This window comes from Acipenser ruthenus, chromosome 8, assembly GCF_902713425.1.
Source record: "Acipenser ruthenus chromosome 8, fAciRut3.2 maternal haplotype, whole genome shotgun sequence".
Lineage (NCBI taxonomy): Eukaryota > Metazoa > Chordata > Actinopteri > Acipenseriformes > Acipenseridae > Acipenser > Acipenser ruthenus.
The window spans coordinates 29,010,241-29,035,031 of NC_081196.1; the positions used below are offsets into that span (position 1 = coordinate 29,010,241).

Sequence of the window (24,791 nt, forward strand, 5' to 3'; positions counted from 1 at the left end):
TTTCTAGCACCTTGTAGACAATACTATCATAGTATCAAAGGGTAAGAATACTTTTGAATTAGCATTTTTTGAGTTTTATAATACTGAAAATACTGAAATAATTAATTGTAGACTTCTATTTCTTGTAACTTTTTTTCTTCATCCACAAAAGCTAAATTTTTGCTACAAAAGATTTTTCCTAAAATTCATTGTTTTCGATTATTTTCTAGAAATTATAAATATCCATTGGGGCATATAAACTTTTGACTACAACTGTATATGTGTACATGTTCTCCCGATGTTGCAGTGCATTCTAACCTTCACGAACATCTCAAGACTACCTCAGACAACTCAATGCTTTAAGACTGGTTACGTTAAATTAGCTTTTGGGAAACTGCCCCTGATCGATGCTGTGTTCTCAACAACTGTTTCTTTTTTTTTTTTTTTTTTTTTTTTCATAGACAAGGGGCAGGCACATTTAAAGCATAAACATGTATTATCATTATTCATTTAAAGCATGAACAGCACATTAGCAGTTTAAGGATAGGCTCCTTATCTTTCTCAACTGTGATTATGGTTTACTTTTTTGGTGTTTTTCAATACACAAGGTTTTTCCCCATAAGATAACAATTATACACATGGAACCGAACCCCTATTAACGTAAACGAAATAAGGATATTGCTCAGTCATAAATTTATTTTAATCGCTCTCAATAATACATCATCAACGTGTAGCCCAAAATACCACGTCACCTGATTAAACACGTGACTAATCGGGAAATGTTTTTTTTTTATTATTATTTTTTGTAAATCGAAGCTTGCATTATTCAGAAATGACTGTTTATGACGCTTGCATTTCATAACCATTTTAGAACCTTTTTACAAGTTAATTTTCATTTCTAAAATAAACATACCATAACCGACCTGTATTTGCTTTAACGATCACAAAAAGTAAAATCCTCAACTCATGGCTCAAGCATCCCCCAACAGGAGCAATCACAGCGCGGCTGTCAAATGGTGAGAGTAAATCAATATATTACTTTTATAATAATAATAATAATAATAATAATAATAATAATAATAATAATAATAATATATATAATACATACAAATAAAAATAAGTTATATGAACGTGTGACCAAGGCTATTTATTCAGACGTTACTGGTAAACTAATGTTCCCTATAAAATAAATTATAAAATAAAATAAAAATAAATAAAAAAAAAAAAAGTAAAATTGAACGGGGATAATGGATTTTTTAAAGCTCAGAAAAGATTTTTATTACACAATGGGGAGTACTGTACTGGGATATTATTGGTGATCACGTTGTGAAAGTTGTTTATTAAGGAAATGCAAGCTTAATCCAAGACAGCGAGTTAAATTGGAAGTTAGCATAGTTTAAATATTTAATTGCAAATAAAAACGTTTATAGTAACAGCTCATCAGGTTAGACGTTTTAAACGTACACTTAATGATCTAACAGGTGTGTTAACCGAAATTGGGCACTAGGAAAACTTGATTGAAATATTTTCAAAATTGATACATTAACGGACAAATACAGAAACTCCAAACATTATTAGCGCTCACACAGAGGTTGTGTAAATTCACTGCTCCTCATTATTGGTTAAATTGTTATGAAAATAATGTGAATATTCATAGTGAAATATACAAACAGCATCTCCCTGATGCAAGCCAGTTTAATTCACAAATCACAACCATTAGTAACACAGGAGGACTAATACGCACGGTTGGCTGGTGGTTCTGGTTCCAATCTAGAGAATAGATTTTTTTTACAGACCGCCTCCCCTTTCAACTTTCTTGAATTAAGTTTCTATTGATAATGCTATGAAAGGCGATAATCTTTTCTCTCCCCAAACCTCCACAAGCACTTACATTGCATTGTTTCCAATATGTTTGTTACATAGATAATCTGCAATGTTCACATTCTTTTGTGTGTTTTTGCTGTACCGCCATCAACTACAATTGTTAGAATGTAGTGCAATGGTAATATTTTAATATGTAACATACTAGTGCAGAATCCTAGTTAAATGACCTTCTACCCCCCAATAAGCTGAGGCTTACTGTGCACCTTCAGGTTGTATTTAACTGCCTATACAGTGCCATGGTATAATTTTATTTCCAGTGTGCTACCTACCTATCATTCAGGACCACTGTTTTTTCCAGTTCCACTATGTTGCCATTGCTGGTAATGCTGTTGTCTGCCAGTGGTATCCAAGTGGTTTTTTCAAAGTTTTATGTAGGTCTACCAGGAGAGGCCAGCCACCTGCCATGACACAAAAAACTATTTCTGCTTCTGAATGAATGCATATATGCAGTTTACAGGTTGGGGTTGGGTATTTGTAAACGGAATTGTGGACTTGTAATAATTTTAACCTTCATTTTTTTATAGGCTGATTGACAACTTCTACACATGTGAAGGATACAGCATCCCAAGATGTCTTATGTATGACTTTTACTTGGAGGCATGCAGCCGCCTTGAACAACATCAAGTGAATGCTGCTACATTTGGAAAGGTATTGTTTTTACTACTGCTAAAAAACTGCCTTCTGTCTTGCTGTTGTATTATTATTATTATTATTATTATTATTATTATTATTATTATTATTATTATTATTATTATTATTATTATTATTATATACCTAGGAAAACCCAGCTGATAATGTTTGGCTTGAGTAATAAAAGTCTATGCAATATACCATAGTAAAAGCTTCGCAAAGTTCAATAAAGCATAGTGTAGTACAGTAAATGCATAGAAAAGGCATGGTAAAGTACTGAACCAGCTATAGATGGTAAAACATACAAAACATGGTTAACCGTGTGTGAACAGGCTGGCTTGTGTGGTGACATCAGGCCAAGAAATGCAGGAATGGTGAGTGAATGCGCTGGTGCACCGGTTTATTGAAAAATAAATAAAACAGAAACACTGAACAAACAAAATGGCACATCTGCCATCTGACACACAAACAAACAGTGGACGAACCAAAACAAGTATGCAATTATTATAGTTTAAATTCTTTCTCCTGACTCTCTTCCGTTCTCTCCACACTGAACACCCAACACTGTGTGCGTGAAACACTCACTCTTTTATTCAGCTGTGCCGAAACTCGATTGCTAATCATTCAATTGAATCTCGGCACAGTCTGCACGTGAACTAATTGTGCACTCCCCGTGCCCCCATACAAATACTCACTTTAATCTGCACGTGAAGAGATTGTGCAATCCCCGTGCCTAAATACAAATATACATTTTAAATCACCTGTGCTACATAACCAACACTTCGTGCACCACTACACACGTACATTTAAACATCACACATACAACATAAAACACAAAATACGCACAGGGGCCGGACATCCACCACACCATGGTAAAGTACAATAAATGAAAACAGCACAATAGCTGTGTAAATATACCATGGTTTCAAAAGCCTACACTTGGGTTTTTTTCTCTGCAGCTTGTGCGTTCTGTTTTTACTGACCTGCGGACAAGACGACTGGGGACAAGAGGAAGTGCCAGGTTTGTTTAATACATTTGCTCTGAAAGACTTGTATTTGTTTTATACACTACCCTCAAACAGTAGTGGAAAACCTACCAGTCTTGACAGTAACCCAGTAAATAATACTTTGGGTACCTGTGCACTTGATTGCTTGTTATTGAAGACTGGATGGTTATCTATTCAGGGATACCAAATATGTATTGTGTCTGAGGGGTTAAGACTTGTAACATATCTTCATACAGCTCACCCTTAGTAAAAGTAGTTCCTTTCAGAGATACAGGGCAAACTTTGCACTCCCTAAAACTAGTGTAGGGCTGGTAAGAAACTGTAGAACCAATACTGTTGTATTTGGTTACTTGTAATAATGGCAACAGCATGTTTCTCGATACACCCCCGATGTTTTCTTAAGATTTTAGTGTTCTTTAAAGATGATTTTAAGCCCTGAAGGAGGGGGTTGAATGGGATTCAGTTTCTCATGTTTCAATTTCTCAGGTACCATTATGATGGAATAAGTGTAAAGAAACGTTCCCCACTGTATGCACGGTACTGCTTTCTGATGAAGTTAAACAGCATTGAGAGGTAGGCTAAATGTTCAGATTCCTTGCTACAGACAATGCATAGTTTAACTGTAATACCAGTGGACCTGGCCAACAAGGTGGAAAAGATCTCATTAAGTAACAGAACCCTTTATTAGAGGGGATTACCGTTCTGATCAACTGCAAAGGTACTACTCTCTAATCAGACTTTTTTTCAGATTACAAGACAACTATTTTAAATTTTAAAATGAAAAATTTCTTTCAACTTTATTTTCTATCAAATTGTTCCATCACAGTCATGTATATGTGTAAGCAGCTCTAGCTTAATTTAAAAAAATAAAATCTGTAATAGTGTTTGTTAAAATCTTCCAAATATATAATATTTTTCAGTAGAGCATAAACCTCCCCTCTTTTTTCATGAATAATGCATTTAAAACACTTTTACACACTTGCTTCCATGGAGTTTTATTTTAACTTAGTAGTTTACATATGTACTTATTCACACTTTGTGGCAGTTTAGTTAAGTTCTTGATGTGAATGCTCCAACAATGCCAATTTCATGTGGAGTTTGCTTTAATAAAACTAAACTGGAACCATCTTAGGAGAGGGTCAGTGTGTTAGAGGATGCAAACTGGATTTTAACCGATGGGAGGGGTATGAAAGTGGTGTATACCTATTTTTTGAATTTTTGAAAGTTTTGATGTTGGTAAATTATCTGTTGAGTTCAATCCTGTGGGAAACTTCCAGTTAGTATATTTCATTAATCCTCTTTTATACTGTCCTACTGGTAGCTTCCAGCATGTTTCTTCATTATTGTTTTCTCAATCAAAAAACTGATTTCGGAGCAAAAACGGTTGATGATCACGAGTCTCACAACTCTTTCTTTTGTATTTGATGTTACAGTTTGACATTTTTAAATAAGGAAAAGCATGGAAGCTACATCACTACAAAAAACAGCGAGGACCAGGTATGCACAGAACAAAATACTTGCTTTACTTTTCATTTGATGTTTTTGTGCATTGAAGTGTTTTCACTTGTGTTTTAGGCTCAGACTCACTCTTATCCATGTGAGCTGGTAAGGAATCATTTTTGGGAAAAGCAACTGGAGCAAAAATACTTTCACAGGGTACAGTAGCACATTATTTCAAGCCCATTTTACTTTGAATCACCTTACAGTAATGTGTATTATTACTTTACGTGTATTTATAATGTTTGTCTTTTTTAGTTTACCTTCATTGCAGATGAATACCATAACTACTGCAAGGACATTTTACAGAATGTAAGAAACAAAGAATTAGATAAGGTAGGATATATATTAAACTTTTGAATCAGTTTCTGTCATAGCAAAACCAAACTGTGTTTCTTTTTTTGTTTTATATTTTTAATTGTACTTAAACCACAATTAAGACCAAATAAAATGACATTGTAATAAACAACTGTCCAATAATCAAAATTACAGAAAGACAACAGGTTCCCAGTGGCACACGTAGTAAAAGCACTACAGTGTTGAGTGCAGGGTAAGTAATGCGGTTATGGTTCAAATCCCATTTGCAGACGATCTTGGCCATGGTTTAATAGGGAGTAGTGTATTGGCTTTTGCACTATGCGGGTGATGGAGTAAAATCGACTGGGGAGAGTTTACTTCATCACGCTTTAGTGACCCTGAATGGTCGGCCGTCCAACTAGGCAAGCCAGAGACTAACCAAACTGGGCCTTGCCTGCAGAGTTCTGTTGCTTGGCAGTATTTGATGCTTGGACCTGGCAGGTAAAAAGAGGTGATCAGTTTAACAACTGGAACACTTGATCTCCAGTCCTCCTGATTGGTAAGTGGATTTCAGCGGTGAGGCAAAATTCAAATGTGACAGGGTCTTGGGTCGGGACAGTATCACAGGCCAGTACACCAGCACGTGAGGGATCAATGGAAGGTCTACAAAATGAAGCTTCAGAATAGAACCAGTGAATCTTAGACAGTTTTACCATGCATACAATGTAGGATTTGAAATTGAATCTGTCCTTAGCATAAACAGAGGGAAAAAAATGTTAATGAGAAACAGAGATCCAATATACCGTTGTTTGTAACTGTTTTGAGCTTTTCTCTCCAGGTTCAAGATGTTGTCATCTTTTTCTGGAAGTCTCTGCCCATTAGTGTAATTGAGCTCATGTCTTTGCCAGATGTGAGCCAGCTTTTCAGTTCCTACGATGCACAACTGTACAAGGTACTTGCTTAGAAAATGTGTCAGAGAAACAAAGTTTGGCTTATCAAAATAAGAGGCTAGTGTTTTTTTGTTTTGCTTTGTTTTATGGTAATATTGTCCTTCATGCCTATGTGGCATTTAAAGTAGACCTGTTTTTTGTTTGTCTGTGTTAGTACTGAACTGCTGATTGGTTGTAAATTCAGTCTCAAAAGAGCATTACAAATGCACAAATACAGCAAATTCACAGCAATTACACAACACTGAAAACAAGAATATGGAAACTCCTTATTTGATGCATATACATTGTCCATAATTACAACAAAAGGAATGATGTATTGTTCAGTCAATTTGAAAGATGTTTCCTCAAAGAGTAAGTAGCGGGGTACATTTTTAAAGAACATAAGAACATAAGAAAGTTTACAAATGAGAGGAGGCCATTCAGCCCATCTTGCTCGTTTGGTTGTTAGTAGCTTATTGATCCCAGAATTTCATCAAGCAGCTTTTTGAAGGATCCCAGGGTGTCAGCTTCAACAACATTACTGGGGAATTGGTTCCAAACCCTCACAATTCTCTGTGTAAAAAAGTGCCTCCTATTTTCTGTTCTGAATGCCCCTTTATCTAATCTCCATTTGTGACCCCTGGTCCTTGTTTCTTTTTTCAGGTCAAAAAAGTCCCCTGGGTCGACATTGTCTATACCTTTTAGGATTTTGAATGTTTGAATCAGATCGCCGCGTAGTCTTTGTTCAAGACTGAATAGATTAAATTCTTTTAGCCTGTCTGCATACGACATGCCTTTTAAACCCGAGATAATTCTGGTCGCTCTTCTTTGCACTCTTTCTAGAGCAGCAATATCCTTTTTGTAACGATGTGACCAGAACTGAACACAATATTCTAGGTGAGATCTTACTAATGCATTGTAAAGTCTTAACATTACTTCCCTTGATTTAAATTCAACACTTCTCACAATATATCCGAGCATCTTGTTGGCCTTTTCTATACCTTCCCCACATTGTCTAGATGAAGACAATTCCGAGTCAACATAAACTCCTAGGATTTTTTCATAGTTCCCTTCTTCAATTTCAGTATCTCCCATATGATATTTATAATGCACATTTTTATTGCCTGCGTGCAATACTTTACACTTTTCTCTATTAAATGTCATTTGCCATGTGTTTGCCCAGTTCTTAATGCTGTCTAGATCATTTTGAATGACCTTTGCTGCTGCAACAGTGTTTGCCACTCCTCCTATTTTTGTGTCGTCTGCAAATGTAACGAGTTTGCTTACTATACCAGAATCTAAATCATTAATGTAGATTAGGAATAGCAGAGGAGCTAATACTGATCCCTGTGGTACACCACTGATTACCTCGCTCCATTTTGAGGTTTCTCCTCTAATCAGTACTTTCTGTTTTCGACATGTTAACCACTCCCTAATCCATGTGCATGCATTTCCTTGAATCCCTACTGCATTCAGTTTGAGAATTAATCTTTTATGCGGGACTTTGTCAAAAGCTTTCTGGAAATCTAAATAAACCATGTTGTATGCTTTGCAATTATCCATTGTCAATGTTGCATCCTCAGAAAAGTCAAGCAGGTTAGTTTGACACGATCTCCCTTTCCTAAAACCATGCTGACTGTCTCCCAGGATATTGTTACCATATAGGTAATTTTCCATTTTAGATCTTATTATAGTTTCCATAAGTTTACATATAATAGAAGTCAGACTTATTGGTCTGTATTTACCTGGTTCGGTTTTGTCTCCCTTTTTGTGGATCGGTATTACGTTTGCTATTTTCCAGTCTGTCGGTACAACCCCTGTGTCAAGAGACTGTTGAATGATCTTGGTTAGCGGTTTGTAAATAACTTCTTTCATTTCTTTGAGTACTATTGGGAGGATTTGTTTATTTTAAGAGCTCCTAGTCCCTTTAACACTTCTGCCTCTGTTATGCTAAAGTTATTTAAAATTGGATAGAAAAAAAAACAGCCATCCTTTTTCTGTGGATGTTTTCTCTATTTTACTCCAATCTACTTCTGTTAGTCTCTGTTTCATACCTTCATAGTTTGCTTTTCTAAAATTGTAAACCTTAGCTTTAGTCATTACTTTGGGGTTTTAAAAAATGCTTCAAATGAGACCATGTTGTGGTCTGAGTTTTTCAATGGCTCTCTGACCTCTGTTTTAGTTATTCTGTCTTCATTATTTTAAAAGACTAAATCAAGGCATGCCTCCCCTCTAATCTGTGCCTTGACAAATTGCGTTAGGAAGCAGTCATTTGTCATTTCCACCATTTCAATTTCGTCCGTGTAGCTCCCCACCGGGTTCTCCCATTTTATACAGGGGGAAGTTGAAATCCCCCATTAGTATGGCTTCTCCTTTTCTACACGCATTTCGAATGTCACTGTATAACAGATTATTTTGTTCGGCGTCTGAATTTGGCAGTCTATAGCATGCTCCTATTATTATGCCCCTTTTGAATTTTTGTCCATTATTCTGACCCATATTGATTCTGCATTGTTTTCTTTGTCCTGATTTAACACCTGGGCTTCAAGACTATTTCTTATGTATAGCGCTACCCCTCCGCCTCTTCTGTCCTGCGTGTCTTTCCTATACAGTGTGTACCCACTAATATTATATTCGTCTCCATCACTGTCAGACAACCAAGTTTCTGTAACACCTATCACATCGTAGTTACTTGTTAGTGCAGTAGCTTCAAGTTCTAACATTTTGTTTCTGAGACTTCTAGCATTAAGATAAATACATTTAATAGTTGTCTTACCTGAGTTGTTGCCCTTGTTTTGATGTGGTCTCCCTTCTGTTTTTTTGTTTTCTCCCCCCTTCCTTTCTAGTTTAAATGCTTCTGGACCTCCTCAAGGATCCTTTCTCAGAGTAGATTGGTTCCCTTTCTGTTTAAGTGCAGTCCGTCCCACCTATATAGATAGTCCTTGTTGTAGAATGTGCTCCAATGTTCAAGAAAGGTGAAGCCTTCCTGTGTTTCAAAGCCCTTTTCAAAATGTCCGCTTTAGTGCCCTGACAGTGTAAGGATTATTGCCCACATTGTCAAACAGGTAACACAGCAATAACGATCCATGATGTGGTACAGAACAGAAAAGCCAGAGAAGTTGTTATGTTTTTGGGGTTTTTTTGCATTGAAACCCCAGTGCACTAGAGCGGACATTTTGAAAAGAGCTTTGAAACAGACTTTAAGGTTATAAGTGTAAAAAGTTGTCAGGATGTTAACAATGAAAAGAAAACATTACAGGTATGTTATTTAAACAGTTGTAGAAACACGTGGGAACATATATCAATATATTTTTCAGAACCACGCTACTTACTCTTTAAGTGTTTCTTAAATTACTAACAAACTGTACATTATATACAGTAAATAATTGAATAAAATAGGACTTTTTTTGTAAATCCACCACCGTTTGAGATGCTGGCTTCATATTTTGAAAACCAAAAAGATTAGATTAACAAATGCTGGGCCTAACTATTAAAGTACTGCTAAAGTAAACATTTGAAATAGGACCATATGAGAATATTGTATTACTAATCCATTCCTTCATTGGTAGATGATCGAAGGGATTCTTATTAACGACTTCCTGGAAGAAGTCTCTGTTCAGGATCTTAAAAAAGCCAGGATGTTCAGCAAGAACTTCAGGTCCTGGCTGCTGACAGTTCTGGATGACTTCCCAATCATGCTCCGGACTTCAAAACGCAAAGGTAGAAATGTTAAACCAGGACTTCAAGAAGAAATATGGTCTTACCTGTTCTAGAGTGCAGACATGTGGTGTCATGTCAGATTGCAACTCAAACCATAAACAGGGTTGAGACACACTGCAAGAATAATACACAATTGGCACCTCATAGCCTCCCAAGCCTTATGCTAGAACTACAACTGGTGTCTGGTCAGTCAAATTTGAGAACCAGCTACATTGGAAATATAGGTGCAACTCTGAATTTTAAAACAAATGACAATATCTGTGACTAAAAAGGATTTCACACGTGTTAATTTATTTATTTGCCTGTATACTTTAACCATTCAGTAAAACCTGCCCAATCCAGCCTCTCTAGATACCAGAATTCAGTATAATTCGGCATTATTTTTGGGTCCTGAGAAAATCCCTATTGAAATGAATGGTGTTATACTAATCCGGAACTATCAGGTCTATTCTGGAATCCAGCATAATTTTTAAGTTGTCTGCACCAAGTTATGTTATGGACAGTACTCCTACTGTATGTGTTTATAACCTGTATAATCTGGCACAATTTTCCAGTACCAGGATTAGACAGATTTTGCTGTTTTACTTGTTAATTATTGATTGTTCATTTGTTTTCCTTTTCTTTGTTTAAACAGAAGCCATTGTGTTTGTGAATAGACTGCGAAGAAAGTCATGCCTTTGCAATTTAGTTAAGGTAGGTTGGTCTATTTTGGCGGTATAAAGTTGGGATAAATTAATCCAGTAAAAGATTTTCATTTGTATAAATCTATAGTAGTCTAATTAGTACTGGTCTAATGGTTTTGCCAATCATCATTTTCTACAGACGATGAAATCAGTTATAAACGACAGTCAAATTATCAGCACCTTGAAGTCTGATCTGCATTCAATTCTCACACATGGCATCCTCAACATCCCACGAAAAAGCCTAGAAAAAGATCTCTGGGAATCAGAAGAAGAGAACAGCAACACCGAAATCAAATGTACGGTAGCTTCCTGTCTTTTCTATTAGAGTGTGATTCATAAAGAAGATAGTTTCATTGAGTTTTAACCATCTCTAATTTTCATTTATAATTGTAATGGTATAAAACAGCAGTAAACAGTATAAAAATGGTATAAAACAGTAAATAAACAGTATAAAAATGGTATAAAACAGCAGTAAACAGTATAAAAATGGTATAAAACAGCAGTAAACAGTAATTTAACTGCTCCTTTTTAAGCTGTTTTTCGTGCTAGTTTTATACTGGTCAAATCATTTGCCCCTTCACTTTGCCCTTTATTCAAGATAAAGTTAGAATGGTATTATTGAGGTGCGGTACTTTTTGAGTTAAAGGGGGTGCCTAAAAATGTGTTCAATTCCTACGTTTCAGATTTGGCTACCCTTAGCTTAAAAACTTTGAGGTATATAACATGCCTTTCAGCACAGATACACACCTAAACCAAGAATCAAACCTTTTGGCAATCCAAAGTGAAATGTTAAATTTAAAGAGATATTCATGTTTTAAAAATGTAATCTGGACATGTGCAGTTCCTCCATATCAACAGCCCCCAAATTAGAACACTTGTGAAAATTCCAAAACCCAACGGACCTTGTCAATCACCAGTCTCGTTGGTGTGCCCGTGGCTGCACAGTTTACGTAATACAAAGTGAAGGATTGTGGCAAAGTGGTTAACAGTGTGCAGGTGCGCATGATCAATGAACAGATAGACAATTATGGCTCCAGAAGCAAAGTTGTTTAATGACGGCAAAACAAACAGTAAACAATAAATGATGGCAAGTAATACAGCAGCGTGTATTACTTACTTTGTAATCCCCAGGTTTGTCCCAGAATAATAGTCCTGTTTATTATACACCCACACAAAACACAAAACACATACACAAGTCTGTTAGTGAGTGAATTAGTGCTTGTGGTGCAAATACAGTTATTTGTGATACAAGCGCAGTGCTGTTCCTGGTTTGTGCTGGCCTCTGTCGACAGCTCCGGAACGTGTTAGCCATCTAATAATAACAAAACACTCACGATACGGATACACAAATCCTCAGGGTGCTAACAAAAGTCAAGGTCAACTACCACGAGGCACAGCCTTCATCAAGAGAGCACTATCGCTATTAGAAAAAACATTTTCTCATTATTTAAAAAAATAAAAAAAAACTTTAGATTTACCTTGAACAGGCTGTATCAATAGAAGTGCATAACAAAATATGCATCACATGTTGATAAGACGCTTAGTTAAAACAGATAGCAAAATCATGAAGGACAGCAGGGTCTTCATCATGGGACCTAAGGCCAATTTTCCAAGGGCTACTCTGTAGTTAGATTAAACCCACAGATTAACTACTTTTTCAGAAACAACGGGAATTCGCTGCAAAAAAATACATTAAGGTAATGTTAAGTTTGTTACACAAAACTAGGGAAATTGGGTTTACTTATATACACTACAGCAATCTTAACTGAGACATGTTCTATCTAGGCACTGCAGCACAGTCAAGGAGAGTGTGGAGTCTCCCCCGGTACCCATTTATGAAATATCTGGTCCGCATCCACTGTTGTACAATAAACATTTTTTAAATTTTTTAAGTAGCAAAATATGTGTCAGCACAGTACTGTTAATCTACATTGTATGGTTGCAGGTTCGGAACAGCAAAATGGCAGTGTTTTGAGATCTCTACATCAAGACCCCTTGAATGTAATTAAGAACCAGTTAAGATTGCTGTATTGCAAAAACAACCCCAATTTGCTTAGTTTTGTTGTTTTATGTCGCAAGTTTGAAGTGATCTCAACATAGTTTGTTTGCAATTAATAGTTTTATGTCACCTGTAACAAAGGAAGTGAACTTACAGTTTTGTGGCAGGTCGAACTGGATGCACCTGAGGCAAACTGAAAAGTAGTCCTATATAAAGCCACAATTCTTACACCTTTAATGTAATGCAGATATCATTTTTTTTTTAGGGTTTCATACAGTGTATTCATGGCTGAGTACCTCGGCTGACATCAAGACATATCTGGATGGGGTGGTAACACTCTTGCAAGCTTTCATCTTTCAGGTATCCTCACGTACTCTACAGTATACACTTCTAAACTGTACAGTATACACTTCTACAATGTACAGTATCTCCTTCAGCCTCAAGCTTAGTTTGCCTAAAATTCCCATTCCACTCTTAATCAGTGACATTTACACGCTACCACAGAGTAACTATAGAGTAAGTATGAATAACTACAATTAACTGTATTCAACATACATAATTCCAGTGGATGCCAAAATGATTACCTGGCAAAATAATTGTGTTTTAAATCCAGAAACTACGCAAAAAAATGGTTACAGTTACTGAGTCTGTTTCTAGTGCCTTTGTGTCTAAAACCTTCAAAATATATGGTGGACAAAAAAGAAACTGAGCAGGGCGTTGAATCTCAAATTGGGGAATGGAATTGAGGTTCTTCCTTTATTATGTCAGCTGTAAATATCTTCTGTTAGAAAATGATATCTAAACAGACTTGCAGAGTCTTTCCTTCATTTATTCTGTTTCTTCGCCTTGCTCAGATACTACTAATAGCTTCTAAGTGATTCAGTGTTTCCATTGCCGTTCTGTCATTCACTGCTGTGTGTTGCGGTTAGATGAACGCACAACAGAGGTCACATGGGAAGAAAAGTGGGTGGAGCCAGAGAGGGGTCAGGCATAGTTGTATTATATTAATAAGAGTGTGCAAATCTACAGTAAAGCTACATACAGGTAGATTCCCCTGGCATCCAGCTTTATTTTTGTGACATGTAATACTATTGTTTAACCAGTGTTATTTAAATGTCAGTGTCAAAAAGGGTTAAAGAGCTTTCAGCAATGTCACAGAAAGGACAGCATGCATTATTCAGGGCAGCAGTGTGGAGTAAGGGCAGCAGTGTGGAGTAGTGGTTAGGGCTCTGGACTTTTGACCGGAGGGTCGTGGGTTCAGTCCCAGGTGGGAGACACTGCTGCTGTACCCTTGAGCAAGGTACTTTACCTAGATTGCTCCAGTAAAAACCCAACTGTATACATGGGTAATTGTATGTAAAAATAATGTGATATCTTGTAACAATTGTAAGTCGCCCTCGATAAGGGCGTCTGATAAGAAATAAATAATAATAATAATTATTCAATATACCAGTCATAGTGTACCTTTGATACATTTTGCAATGTGGATGTGACTGCAGCTGGGCGATGTGCGTATTTGGTGACATAAGATTACAGTTAACTCAGGTGCTGACATGTGAGTGACATATACCTACACTATCTGATTTATTTGTAATTTAGTGATTAAGCATCTCCTTCAGGGGAGCTTATATGTTCTGCACACTGCTGTTCTTCTCCTATTAAAATAATGATTTGCTTTCCAAACTACATTACCCAGAAGCCCATTGATGACACGTGTAAGATACGTTTTTGTATCTGTGTTTGGCCACTGGATAACGAGAAATCAGGTGGTTTTGTGGGTGTTGCGCTGTCTCTGCTGCGGCGCTGCCTGACACTGTACTGTGTGAATGTCAAGTGATTTGAAAAAGCAGCTAGCTGTTTTGTGAGCATTCTGTTGTGTGGAATAATTTTGGAGTTGTGTATACAGAAAAGTCAAAAGTACCTGAAAAAACCTAGTTAACCCCCAGATTAAAAAAAAAATAATAATAATTTGTGTATTAATTTATTTAGTTATCGCAAATCCGTTACCTCTTTGCCCCCGCAACACAAGGAAACGACACGGTGGTTGAGGTGAAACCTTACTGTAGTTTTGTAATTTTTTATTTCTAATTTATCATTAACTCCTTAATAATAATATTAGACCCTTCAATGTGTTTTTTTTATTTTTATTTGATTAGTCAAAAAAGCTTTTTTTTCTTTTTAAAGCAGTTAATACTGTTATCTAGCCAGAAGATTATTATTATTATTATTATTATTATTATTATTATTATTATTATTATTATTTTATAACAGTATAATATTATTTTGATCATTTTAAAATCCTCCATTTCTCTTTGGCTATCTTTACTTCAAATAAAATAAATCCCACTGCAGCTGCTCCATCCCCCAAAACAAAAACAAAAAATATTAGTAGCAAAATGAAAAAAATAAACCTATTAATACTTACGCTACTAAAACAGTACATACATTATTTGTATTGATTTTTACGACTACATAAACCCTGATATTAGTGTATATATACATTATATCTATAATGTATATTACTGTTATTTGTAGTATTGTTGTTTGATAACAGCATTTTTTTTTTATTTCACTAAAATTAAATATGTTTGTACATTTTTGATTAATATCTTGCATTTTTTTGCTTGCCAATCATATTTAATATCAAATCTTATTTTTTATTAAATAGAGCCTTCTGATATAATATTGCCATTGATTTGTTCCTTCTACTCTCATGTTCATGAAAACGTGTGCATTGCAGGGAGTCTGACATCAAGTCAAAGAAGGTTTGAATACCTTCGCCCCCCAGGGGAGCTATTTTTTAACTTGTCCCAGCAGGGGGTTGGAGTCTAAAGTCTATCTGAAATGTGAGGAAAACCAATTTCTTTTCAATGTCCTTGTATTTTTCATCAGTAAACCCTTCACTGTTTACATTAATGGTATTCCTAAGCACTGCTGGATTCTTAGTACCTCAGTAGTGGGCACTTGTATGCCAAATTTTTGCAACTCCTGTTATGTTTTCAATATTTTATGAGTCTTTACAGTTTTTGAAAGTTTATAGACTTATTTTAGCGTTGTTATGATCTTAAAAGTCTACTTTATGACATCAACATTCCACTGTACAGTAATTCAGCACTTCTGCTACATCTGCTTCGATATACGATCACGACACCAGTAAATTATAATCCAGCTATTTTAACAATGGGCCCCTAGAGTAAGACTCACCCCCCCCCCCCCCCCCGGCATGAAAAGCTAGCTCCGCCCCTGCTTCCGACAGTCCAGAACTCGCTGTCTCCATCTGTTTGAACCCGACTCTTATCCTGAAAGTTGTCTCCATCATAAAATGAAACCCTTTTCTGCTGTTTTCCGACAGGTGGAACTATTGCATATTTTTACATAAAAGTGGCGGAAAAACTATTCAGTATTTAAATGAGAAACCTATATGTTAATGATGCAAATAACCGGTTTTACATCATTTCAGGATTTCAATCAGTGGACAGGTGGGATTGAAAGTTAGTAAAGGCGGAAAAAAACAAAACAGGCATGTGTTTCAGGAGATACAGAGAAAGAAGAGAAGATACATTTAATATAACAATAATAAAGCAAGTACATCAGGACAAAGAGAAAAAAAGTAAAGGTTACAGAGCTCCTGTTTTAGCCTAATTTATTATTATTATTTATTTATTAGCAGACACCCTTATCCAGGGCGACTTACAGTTGTTACAAAATACCACATTACAAAATCTCACATTACAGATAAGAGCAGTATAAAATACAATAAAGTCAGTAGTAAGAGCAAAATCAATTAAGAGAAAATAAATACAGTAAATATTTACGTTTGAGAGCGATTTCGACTAACAGCAGTTAAACTTATAGTACAAATATTTGCTTATAACAGTAGATTCCATTTAGAGCAAGTAGTAAGTACAATAAATGGATCAGAACGTACTGTATGTAAATTATAGTTTCGGTTATGGAGGATATTTTATGCCAAAATGAAAAATTAATTAATGCATAAATAAATATCGAAATAAATAAATAAATGTTGAAATAAAGAAATATTTATTTATTAATTAATTTATATATTAGTTTATTTATTTATTTTTCATTTTGGCATAGCAACTACATTATCCCTTTCATCCTCTAAAATCGCAGCAATCTCTAGCAGCACATTGGGCTTCATTGCCAGGGTAGTCAGAGTAACTGCACCCACATCAGATGGAACCTGTTTTAAATAAGTTCCCATCTCCATTAGGACTTTTTGAAACAGGCGGAACCACTTTAGACGGAAAATACTCTGACCACATTAACCCTTTTGATTTTTGCTCAGGGGAGTATGTTAATTATGTACCCACTTCATTTGCATAACATTCCTCATACTGTTGGAATTGGGGTTTTGCAACTGTTCTCATCCTTCCTGGCCATTTTGGATTTTTACTCTGAACAAGAAACAGTCAGAAAGTTAAAATCCCGCCACAAAACCCCTCCTCGACAGTCTGAAAAGCTTTGATATTCAGGGCACATATGTCACGGATAGGCTTAGTCGTGACGTCAGACCAGGAAGAGATTGGACACACAGGCAAGTACTGCGGTGTGAGACGCAAATGTGCGTGTTTCTTTTATTAAATAAAATAGTTAAACAAAACAAAACACTTTCAAACAAAAAACAAAGCAAACGGCACAAGGGTCAAAATAAACAAACACTAGTACAAACAAAACAAATACCGTGTGGTACAGCGGTCAGTCAGTTCAGTAGCAGCTGTTTCTTATATACTGTATTTTTTGTTCTTACTTGCAACGTTGCTCCTCTGAACAACCCAACTTCTGCCTGGGGCCCAGGCACAGTCTGCACGTGAAGTACTTTGGCAGGGAAGGCAGTTAACCCTTCCCTGCTGACCATAAACACCTGTGCACAAATACATACATATTGAACACTAATAACACCAGACCCCGTGCACCAATACATGCATACATTTAAATAATAATAACACTCCACAAATACAAAATAATACAGATAAACACAGGGGCGGGGTGTACCCTGTCACACTAACGCTTAGAGATACTGGATTCAAACTCAGTACCCAGCTGTAATAAGTGGTTTTGTAGGTCAAGTTCGATTGTGAGTATCGTGCAATTAAAATGAACCCTGTTGTGTAAATTGCCACAGTGAAAGGCCTCATACAGACGCATTTGAGGTAGACACTTCATATTTGCATGGTTATATAAAACCTGCATGCGAAATATGTTGGTGACATTGACCTCTGATTCTGTCTAAAATATTTGAGGTAATTACAGACCTGCTCACCTCTACGCATTTTGCGTATCCGCTACGCATTTTGAGTTGGTAATACGCGGGTTCGCTTTTATCAGAGATGATAAGCAATAATACGTAATCCATATTTCGCTCATCGTCTATGATGTTGCCTGTAGTTAGAGAAAGTGTTGCATCTAATGCAGGGGTGCCCAATCCTGGTCCTGGAGGGCCGATGCCCTCCTAGTTTTTGTTCAAACTGTACACTAAATTTATTAATTGGACCAATTAAGCTTCTAATAAGGGCTTGATTGGTCCAATTAAGTAATTTAGGGCACAGTTGCAACTAAAGCCAGGAGGGACATCGGCCCTCCAGGACCAGGATTGGGCACCCCTGATCTAATGTCAGGGCCGACTTTAGGGCAAGGCAAGCAAGATAGATTAACCAATCAGGTTTTGAGTTTAGTTACGTAATAGAATAACCAATCAGCTTTTGAGTTTAGTTTACGAACCAACCTCCGTTTAAAAAAAAAAAAAGTTAACGTGGGTTGACTGACAGAAATTCTTACCACCCAGTTTCTTTGTATAATCACTGACATTCTACTGTAGCCTATCAGGCTTTGTTGAGCTGACACGTTTGTGTATCAACTGCCAGTTTCGGACACACTGGAGGGAGTGTGAAGTACTGTGACTTGTGAGGAAATTATTTATTTCAAACTGGCTACGGTACCTTTGTTTTTTACTTAATGCATTAGTTATGCATTCATTTTTGTCTGGGGAAAAAACCCACTTGCGTTTAAAAAAAAAAACGTGCTCGGTTTAGATAACTGCATCGCATGAAAAGAAAATACAGCTGAATGAGAATTTTACGAGAATGGCGAGGGAGTAGGTACAAACATTTATTATAATAACATATATTTAAGTTTAATATTCTGTTTTTGTCTCGTTGTCCCGTTTTTCACAAACGCCTGTTACCATACAGGGATGTCAGTAAAATTCGATTTGATAAAAATGAGCACCACATTAACATTGTTAATGTGTTTGGTACGTAAGGCTTCTGTTTACTTTGCAAGTAAGCGTACAATTACATTGTAGATAAATGCCGTTTCATTGTTCTTTAAACAAGTCATAAACGGCTGGTTTGTGATTTTATATTGAAATTCAGTAAGATCATTAATGTAGCATTATGGATTTTGTTAACGGTAAAATATTTTTTTAATGTAAGGACTGGGAATCACCGACCCGCATAAGTGTAATCCTGTTGAACTGTATAGCTAAATATTTATGAAAAAAACTGCCATACAAGTAAGCGTGTTAAAGTGGGACTTAATACTACTACGACTACTAATAATAACGTAATATCAGAACTACCAATATATGCTTACTGATATTAACTTTTTATGAAGTGCTCACTACAAACGAATGGGTCCAGTCTTTTTTGTTTTTTTATTCCCTTTTAATCGCTGAAATCCATTTTACCCTCCTGTCTGGATCAGCAGGAATTCTGTAGAAAGAAACTTTATATTTCTGTCCAGAACAAAAGAATCGGGCATTACTGTAATGTTACCGCGCTAGGCATTTTGGTCATCTTCCACAGTAATGCTGACTGTGAAAGAGTGTTCAGTTTGGTGACCAAAAACAAAACCCAACACAGAGACAGCCTGAGCACAGACATGCTAAGTTCACTGGTAACGCACAAAGTCATGATGTCAGCGAAGCAGCAAGTGTGTCGCACACAAACCTTTAGTGACACCTTGCTCAGGAAAGCCAAGTCAGCCACCTATGAAGCTAAACATCCAAGTGCAGTTTGACCTGTTGGATTCCTTTCTGTTCCAAACAATTCACTTTGTGGATAGCTATTACATTTGGTGCTGACTCAGTGACTATTTACAAGTTTTTCCTTTTTTGAAAGTGCTTTGTTTCTCTGTTTTAGGAGCTTATACATTTCAATTTATGTTTTGACAGTAAATAAAATACAAACATACTACAAAAATGGTTATTTTCTGTACTTGAAATAATTTTCAGTTGGTATAAATTAAAAAGGTTTCATCTATACTAAGGTAAACAAAATTAAATTTAAACTGAAACAATCATAGCTAATCTCATTATTTTTTTACTGAAAAATTCATACTCAAAACTCACCAGAGTGTAGCATTTAGAGCTTTATACCCTAAAACAATTCTGGGGGGAAGCCCCCTGGACCCCCCGAGATGTCCACGTGAAAGAGTGCTACTCAAAAAAAAATGTCAAGGTTGGCAGGTCTGTAATTAGTTTTTAAGTTTTATGGTTATAGAGACAGTTCACTTTGAGTTATTAACTGTCTGTGATCTTCTCAGTTAAGTTCAATTACCTGTGTTGTCCAGACTTATTAGTTAGACCTTTATTACCTTCATAATAAGCAATTTAATGATTTTCAAACTGTTTCTAGCCAAGGAGAAGCAGTGGTGTGTTCTCAGGACTGGCAGCTGACTTCCTCCTGAGATGGAACTATTTCCTCACTGACATAAGCAGAGCCATGATACTGTCAAATGCAGAAAGCTTTGGTATGTTAGTCTCAATGCACCTGAAGCATTTGTGTTTACTTATTTATGTATCGAATATTTGTGATAAACCTGTCCTGTGGAAGAAGGCAACAGCAGTGCCTCTAAAAAGTATATGACAATTAAAATACAGTGTTTAAAGCTAGGGATGGGGAACTATACTGGCTAATTTATGTTATGCCAAGTTTCCCAATTGGAAGTAAGTTACCATGCCGTGCCTGCATTCCCATAGGGTCTTGGCATTTGCTGAATTTGCTGCTTTCGGACTACGTTCTCCATGTACTCCATTCCTACATGGAGGAGAAGACTGAGTGGCTGTCAGAAGAACCCCTGAAGGAGCTTCTCCCCCTTGCAGCTCCACTGGAGTCTGAACTCGCAGTGGGTGTGGTAGACCCTCCACAGCAGGGAGCTGTAGAGCAGTCCTATCAGAGTGCTGAACCAGCTAACAGCAATGCCCTCACTTTAGAGGGCATCACTGTCCACGTTGTAGGGTTCCTGGTAGATTCAGAAACTGGCAACAAGGTATGTTCTATAACAGTAAGGTGGGGCCTCACTGAGGACTGAGTTATATAGTGAATCTTGAGACATGCAGTCAGTCTTCCATGGAGTGCATGTTAACATGACATTGCTTTTTGTTTTTTCACAAGATATGTATTTTCCTGAATTTTACTTTTTAATCACAAAAAATATATATTTCAGTATAAATCATAAAGTTCAATTCATCTCTACCATCTTCAGCTACGCTTTGCAGTCTCCTATCCATCCAAAGCACTCACAAGAAGATTCAGATTTTGTAAGAGACAGGGCTAACTGTTCATATTAACATATTGTACATGTAAAACAGACCCTTTTCTTTCTCCCAAATCCACTTGGAATGTGGAAAACATGGCTGTTGAAAATAAAGATTTATGAATATGTGTATTTCAGGTGTAACCGGTAATTTACACATGAAAATGTTTTGAAATCAATCACAACATGTAATCTTGTGCTTGTAGCAGAGTTTGGAGGGTTATTTTGTAATAAACAGGCAGGATTATTTTCTTTCAGTTGATCCAGATTATGTTAGAAGACAAATCTGCTAATTGTGCTGTGAAAGTGGATCTCCCAGTAGGACAAGAAGCAATGGTCACTCTTAGAGACGGGCAGAAATTTATGATTCACACCTGTGACATCGGTGCTGGTGAGGACAGAACAGAGGAAATACCAACCAGTGATTTCATCTGTGCAGGAAATAGCACTTAAACTAGATGTTAATTACTTTTGACAATCTAGTATATATATATATATATGTATATATATATATACACACAACATTCTGTTTTAATCTTTACTTTTGGGTTCTTTGTCCAAGTTACAAAATTTGAAATAAACAAACAAAATTACTTAAAATGCCTTAAATACCTGCTGGGTTTATTTCCTGTTTTGTTATTTTCCTTTTGATAAACATTGAGTGAAAGGCATTGAAAATCAGTCATAATGCAATGAAGTGTCTGCTGTATCCTTCCTGTACTGTGGCTTTTTAATCCAATGGTCGAGCTGAAATCATACCATGTGACATGGCATACAGGGAGTGATTGGATACCAGCAAGAAACAGTTTCATTATTTTATCTACATTGTTATAAAAAATCTGTATATCCAGAATTAAAGTATAAAAACAAGCAAAGAACCAAAAGATGCTCAGTACAAGAAACAAGCGACAAACATTAATGATGCTAATTCTAATAAAATATAAGAAATCCCTTAAACAATAAGTATTATCAAATACAATATGCATAACTTTTTATTGACATTTCCAGTTTTGTTGTAGTCAAACAGTTTGTTATGTAAAAATATGTAATAATTATGGGGGATTGATCATTATTTACCTTTCCTCTGTTGAATTAATTGGAACTAAAGGGTAGAGAAAAAGATGTTCTCCCAAATAAACTGTATTCACAGTATAGAAGTAGGGGAGAAAAGTTAAACATGAAGGATCCACCAGCATATTTTGCAAGTGGGTGTCCAAAGCAAAATTATTGATGGCCAGTCTTTCAACACTGCAAAGCTGAAAACAGGTAGAGGAAAGATATCTCCACTCAAAACCCATTTTTATTTATTATTTTTAAATTACTATTTAATTAGTTTCACTATTGTGGTATTTTTGTGAAGTTACTTGCTCAAACAGTTAAGCAGAAAAAGTGTAGTTTCAAATTGACAGAAAATGGTTCTGAGTGGGTGAAGCCAAAATAATAAATGTGTGACAGAAAAGGCAACCACATTGGCACCGTCCAGAGTTAGTTATGTCTTGCCTCACAAAATTAAATTAATCACTCAACCATTTATTTTCTGTTTATAAAGATTATTTTTAAACCAAGCCTTTTCTGCTTAACTCTTTTAGTATTAACTTTACTGAAAGACAAAGCTTTTGTGTTTTTGTTTGCGTTATTTATAAGGGAGTTCATCTTTAAGCTGTTAACTCAATTGTTGTTCTAGGCATCAGCTAAAGGGTCCTTTTGACCCATTGCGGTAGTCCTAGTCCTAAAAACATTTGGTGCCTCCACCTACCATTATGTCAGTGTTTTTCAACAGGGGCACACTTATTCACCCTGTATATCCTTTGCTTAGTTTATATTCATGTTTTTATTAAAATAAGTTTGAAGTTCTAGCTTTTATTGTCCTTCTTGTATTTGATGGCTCTTGTGACTTGATTGTATTCATTTTGAAGGTTTTATACAGTGTAGCTCAGAGTAGACATTGTTTCCCTAACCAGATCCCATGTTATGTACCCTGCTCTTCAAGTTCAGATGTTGAATTTTGTTTTTGTTTTTAAATTTAGTAATCGCCAATTATTTTACCCCATTTTTCTCCAAATTTGAAATGGCCAATTATATTTTTTAAGGCTCAGCTCACCGCTACCACCCCTGCGCTGACTCGGGAGTGGCGAAGATGAACACACGCTGTCCTCTGAAGTGTGTGCCGTCAGCCGACCACTTCTTTTCACTCTGTGTCAGAGGACAACACAGCTCTGGGCAGCTTACAAGCATGCCTGAGGGCGCCCAGCCAGTCTACAGGGGTCAGTGGTGCGTGGTGAGCCTCCACCCCACGGGCAACACTTGGCCAATTGTGCGCCGCCCCCTGGGAGCTCCCGCCCACGCTCAACAGTGGAATAGCCTGGACTAGAACCGGTGACCTCCAGGCTATAGGGTGCATCCTACACTCCACATGGGGCTCATTTACCAGATGCGCCACTCGGGAGCCCCCTAGATGTTGAATTTTTGACAGAATGGCAGTTTTAAGATGTAACCCCCAAGCACACATTGCTGTGCTCAGATAAACCCCAAAATGCGAAGCTGTCTTACGATGCATTTTTGTGAGAAAAACCAACACTAACAATAAAAAAACACAAAGAAACTCAGTTTGCTAATGATGATAGTCTCCCTTATAAAAATGTATGTGAAGGCATGGTAAAGCATAGACAGGCATAGTGGAAGGCCATTACAAACAAGACAGAGAAACCTCTTGACTACAGTGCTGTCCAATGAGAGTGTTAGAAAATCAATTGGACTGACCACACAGACACGTTGAAACAGTGCACAACTTGGCTTAATTATAAAATGGCTTGTGCGAACAGAACACTCATTGGCCAAAAAATATTTCAATCTGTGTTGTTGTTAGACTTAGCAGGTTTTTAATTCAGGAACAGACCATTGTATAACTAGTATGACAATGTAAGGTCTGCTGTATTGTGAACGTACTGCACAATGCACCATTTCACAATAACACACAATTTGATGTGTCGTATTACCTAATTTAAGGGTGGTCGAAGCCAATCAGGCATTCATTACAATAACTTGAAAAACTTAGATTTGGCACCCAAACTTTCCTTAGATTGGTTATGAGATTTGTGAAATAAAATAATAATTGTAAAGAAATAAAAAATGATCTTTAAAATCCTAGTATTTAGTAATGGGCATAGACAATACATTTCCACAGATTCCTTAGAAAGGGTAACGTTCTAAATACTAAACTTGACCATTTAAAATGAACACTTGACAGTTCCATTTCACAGACTTTAAATGTAATGCCCTGTGGCCTACATTTTCACAGTACAGGCACGTGACTAGCTGAGCTGATGAATGCTGTGTAGAGTAACCACTTTTGATGAAACACTGCATTTGAAACTACCAGTTACCTAATTTCATTTTACGATACAGTGTTCTGTAACTTAGATAACACCCGTGCCCTCTCTCGTTCCATTGTAATTCGACCACACTGGTACTGTGTTATTATAACACTGTACATTATACATCTTGTTTATCCTTTCCCCTGGCACCGATGCCAACTCTGTTTTATAAACAGCACATCAGCAGCAGAAGCACATCTATTACTAACCAGTTACTCTGGAACCGGCAGGGG

General features: G+C 36.5%; 1 protein-coding gene across 1 annotated transcript; it reads left to right on the forward strand.

Moving 5' to 3' along the window:
* Positions 1-813: 813 nt before the first annotated feature.
* On the forward strand, positions 814-22,974 carry LOC117407226 (DNA-binding protein RFX8-like). The gene is made up of 15 exons (XM_059028792.1): positions 814-995; positions 2,388-2,511; positions 3,453-3,514; positions 3,987-4,073; positions 4,934-4,997; positions 5,076-5,156; positions 5,256-5,333; positions 6,133-6,246; positions 9,793-9,943; positions 10,578-10,636; positions 10,766-10,922; positions 12,891-12,985; positions 20,284-20,398; positions 20,628-20,917; positions 21,443-22,974. Exons 1-15 carry the CDS (start codon positions 946-948, stop codon positions 21,635-21,637), a joined length of 1,722 nt encoding a protein of 573 aa, XP_058884775.1. The 5' UTR covers positions 814-945; the 3' UTR covers positions 21,638-22,974.
* Positions 22,975-24,791: the final 1,817 nt, after the last annotated feature.

Coding starts and splice junctions, on each gene's coding strand:
- LOC117407226 (XM_059028792.1), top strand. CDS start 946: ATGGCTCAAGCATCCCCCAACAGGAGCAATCACAGCGCGGCTGTCAAA. Junction 4,998..5,075: donor CAAAAAACAGCGAGGACCAG/GTATGCACAGAA, acceptor CTTGTGTTTTAG/GCTCAGACTCACTCTTATCC. Junction 5,157..5,255: donor AGCAAAAATACTTTCACAGG/GTACAGTAGCAC, acceptor TGTCTTTTTTAG/TTTACCTTCATTGCAGATGA.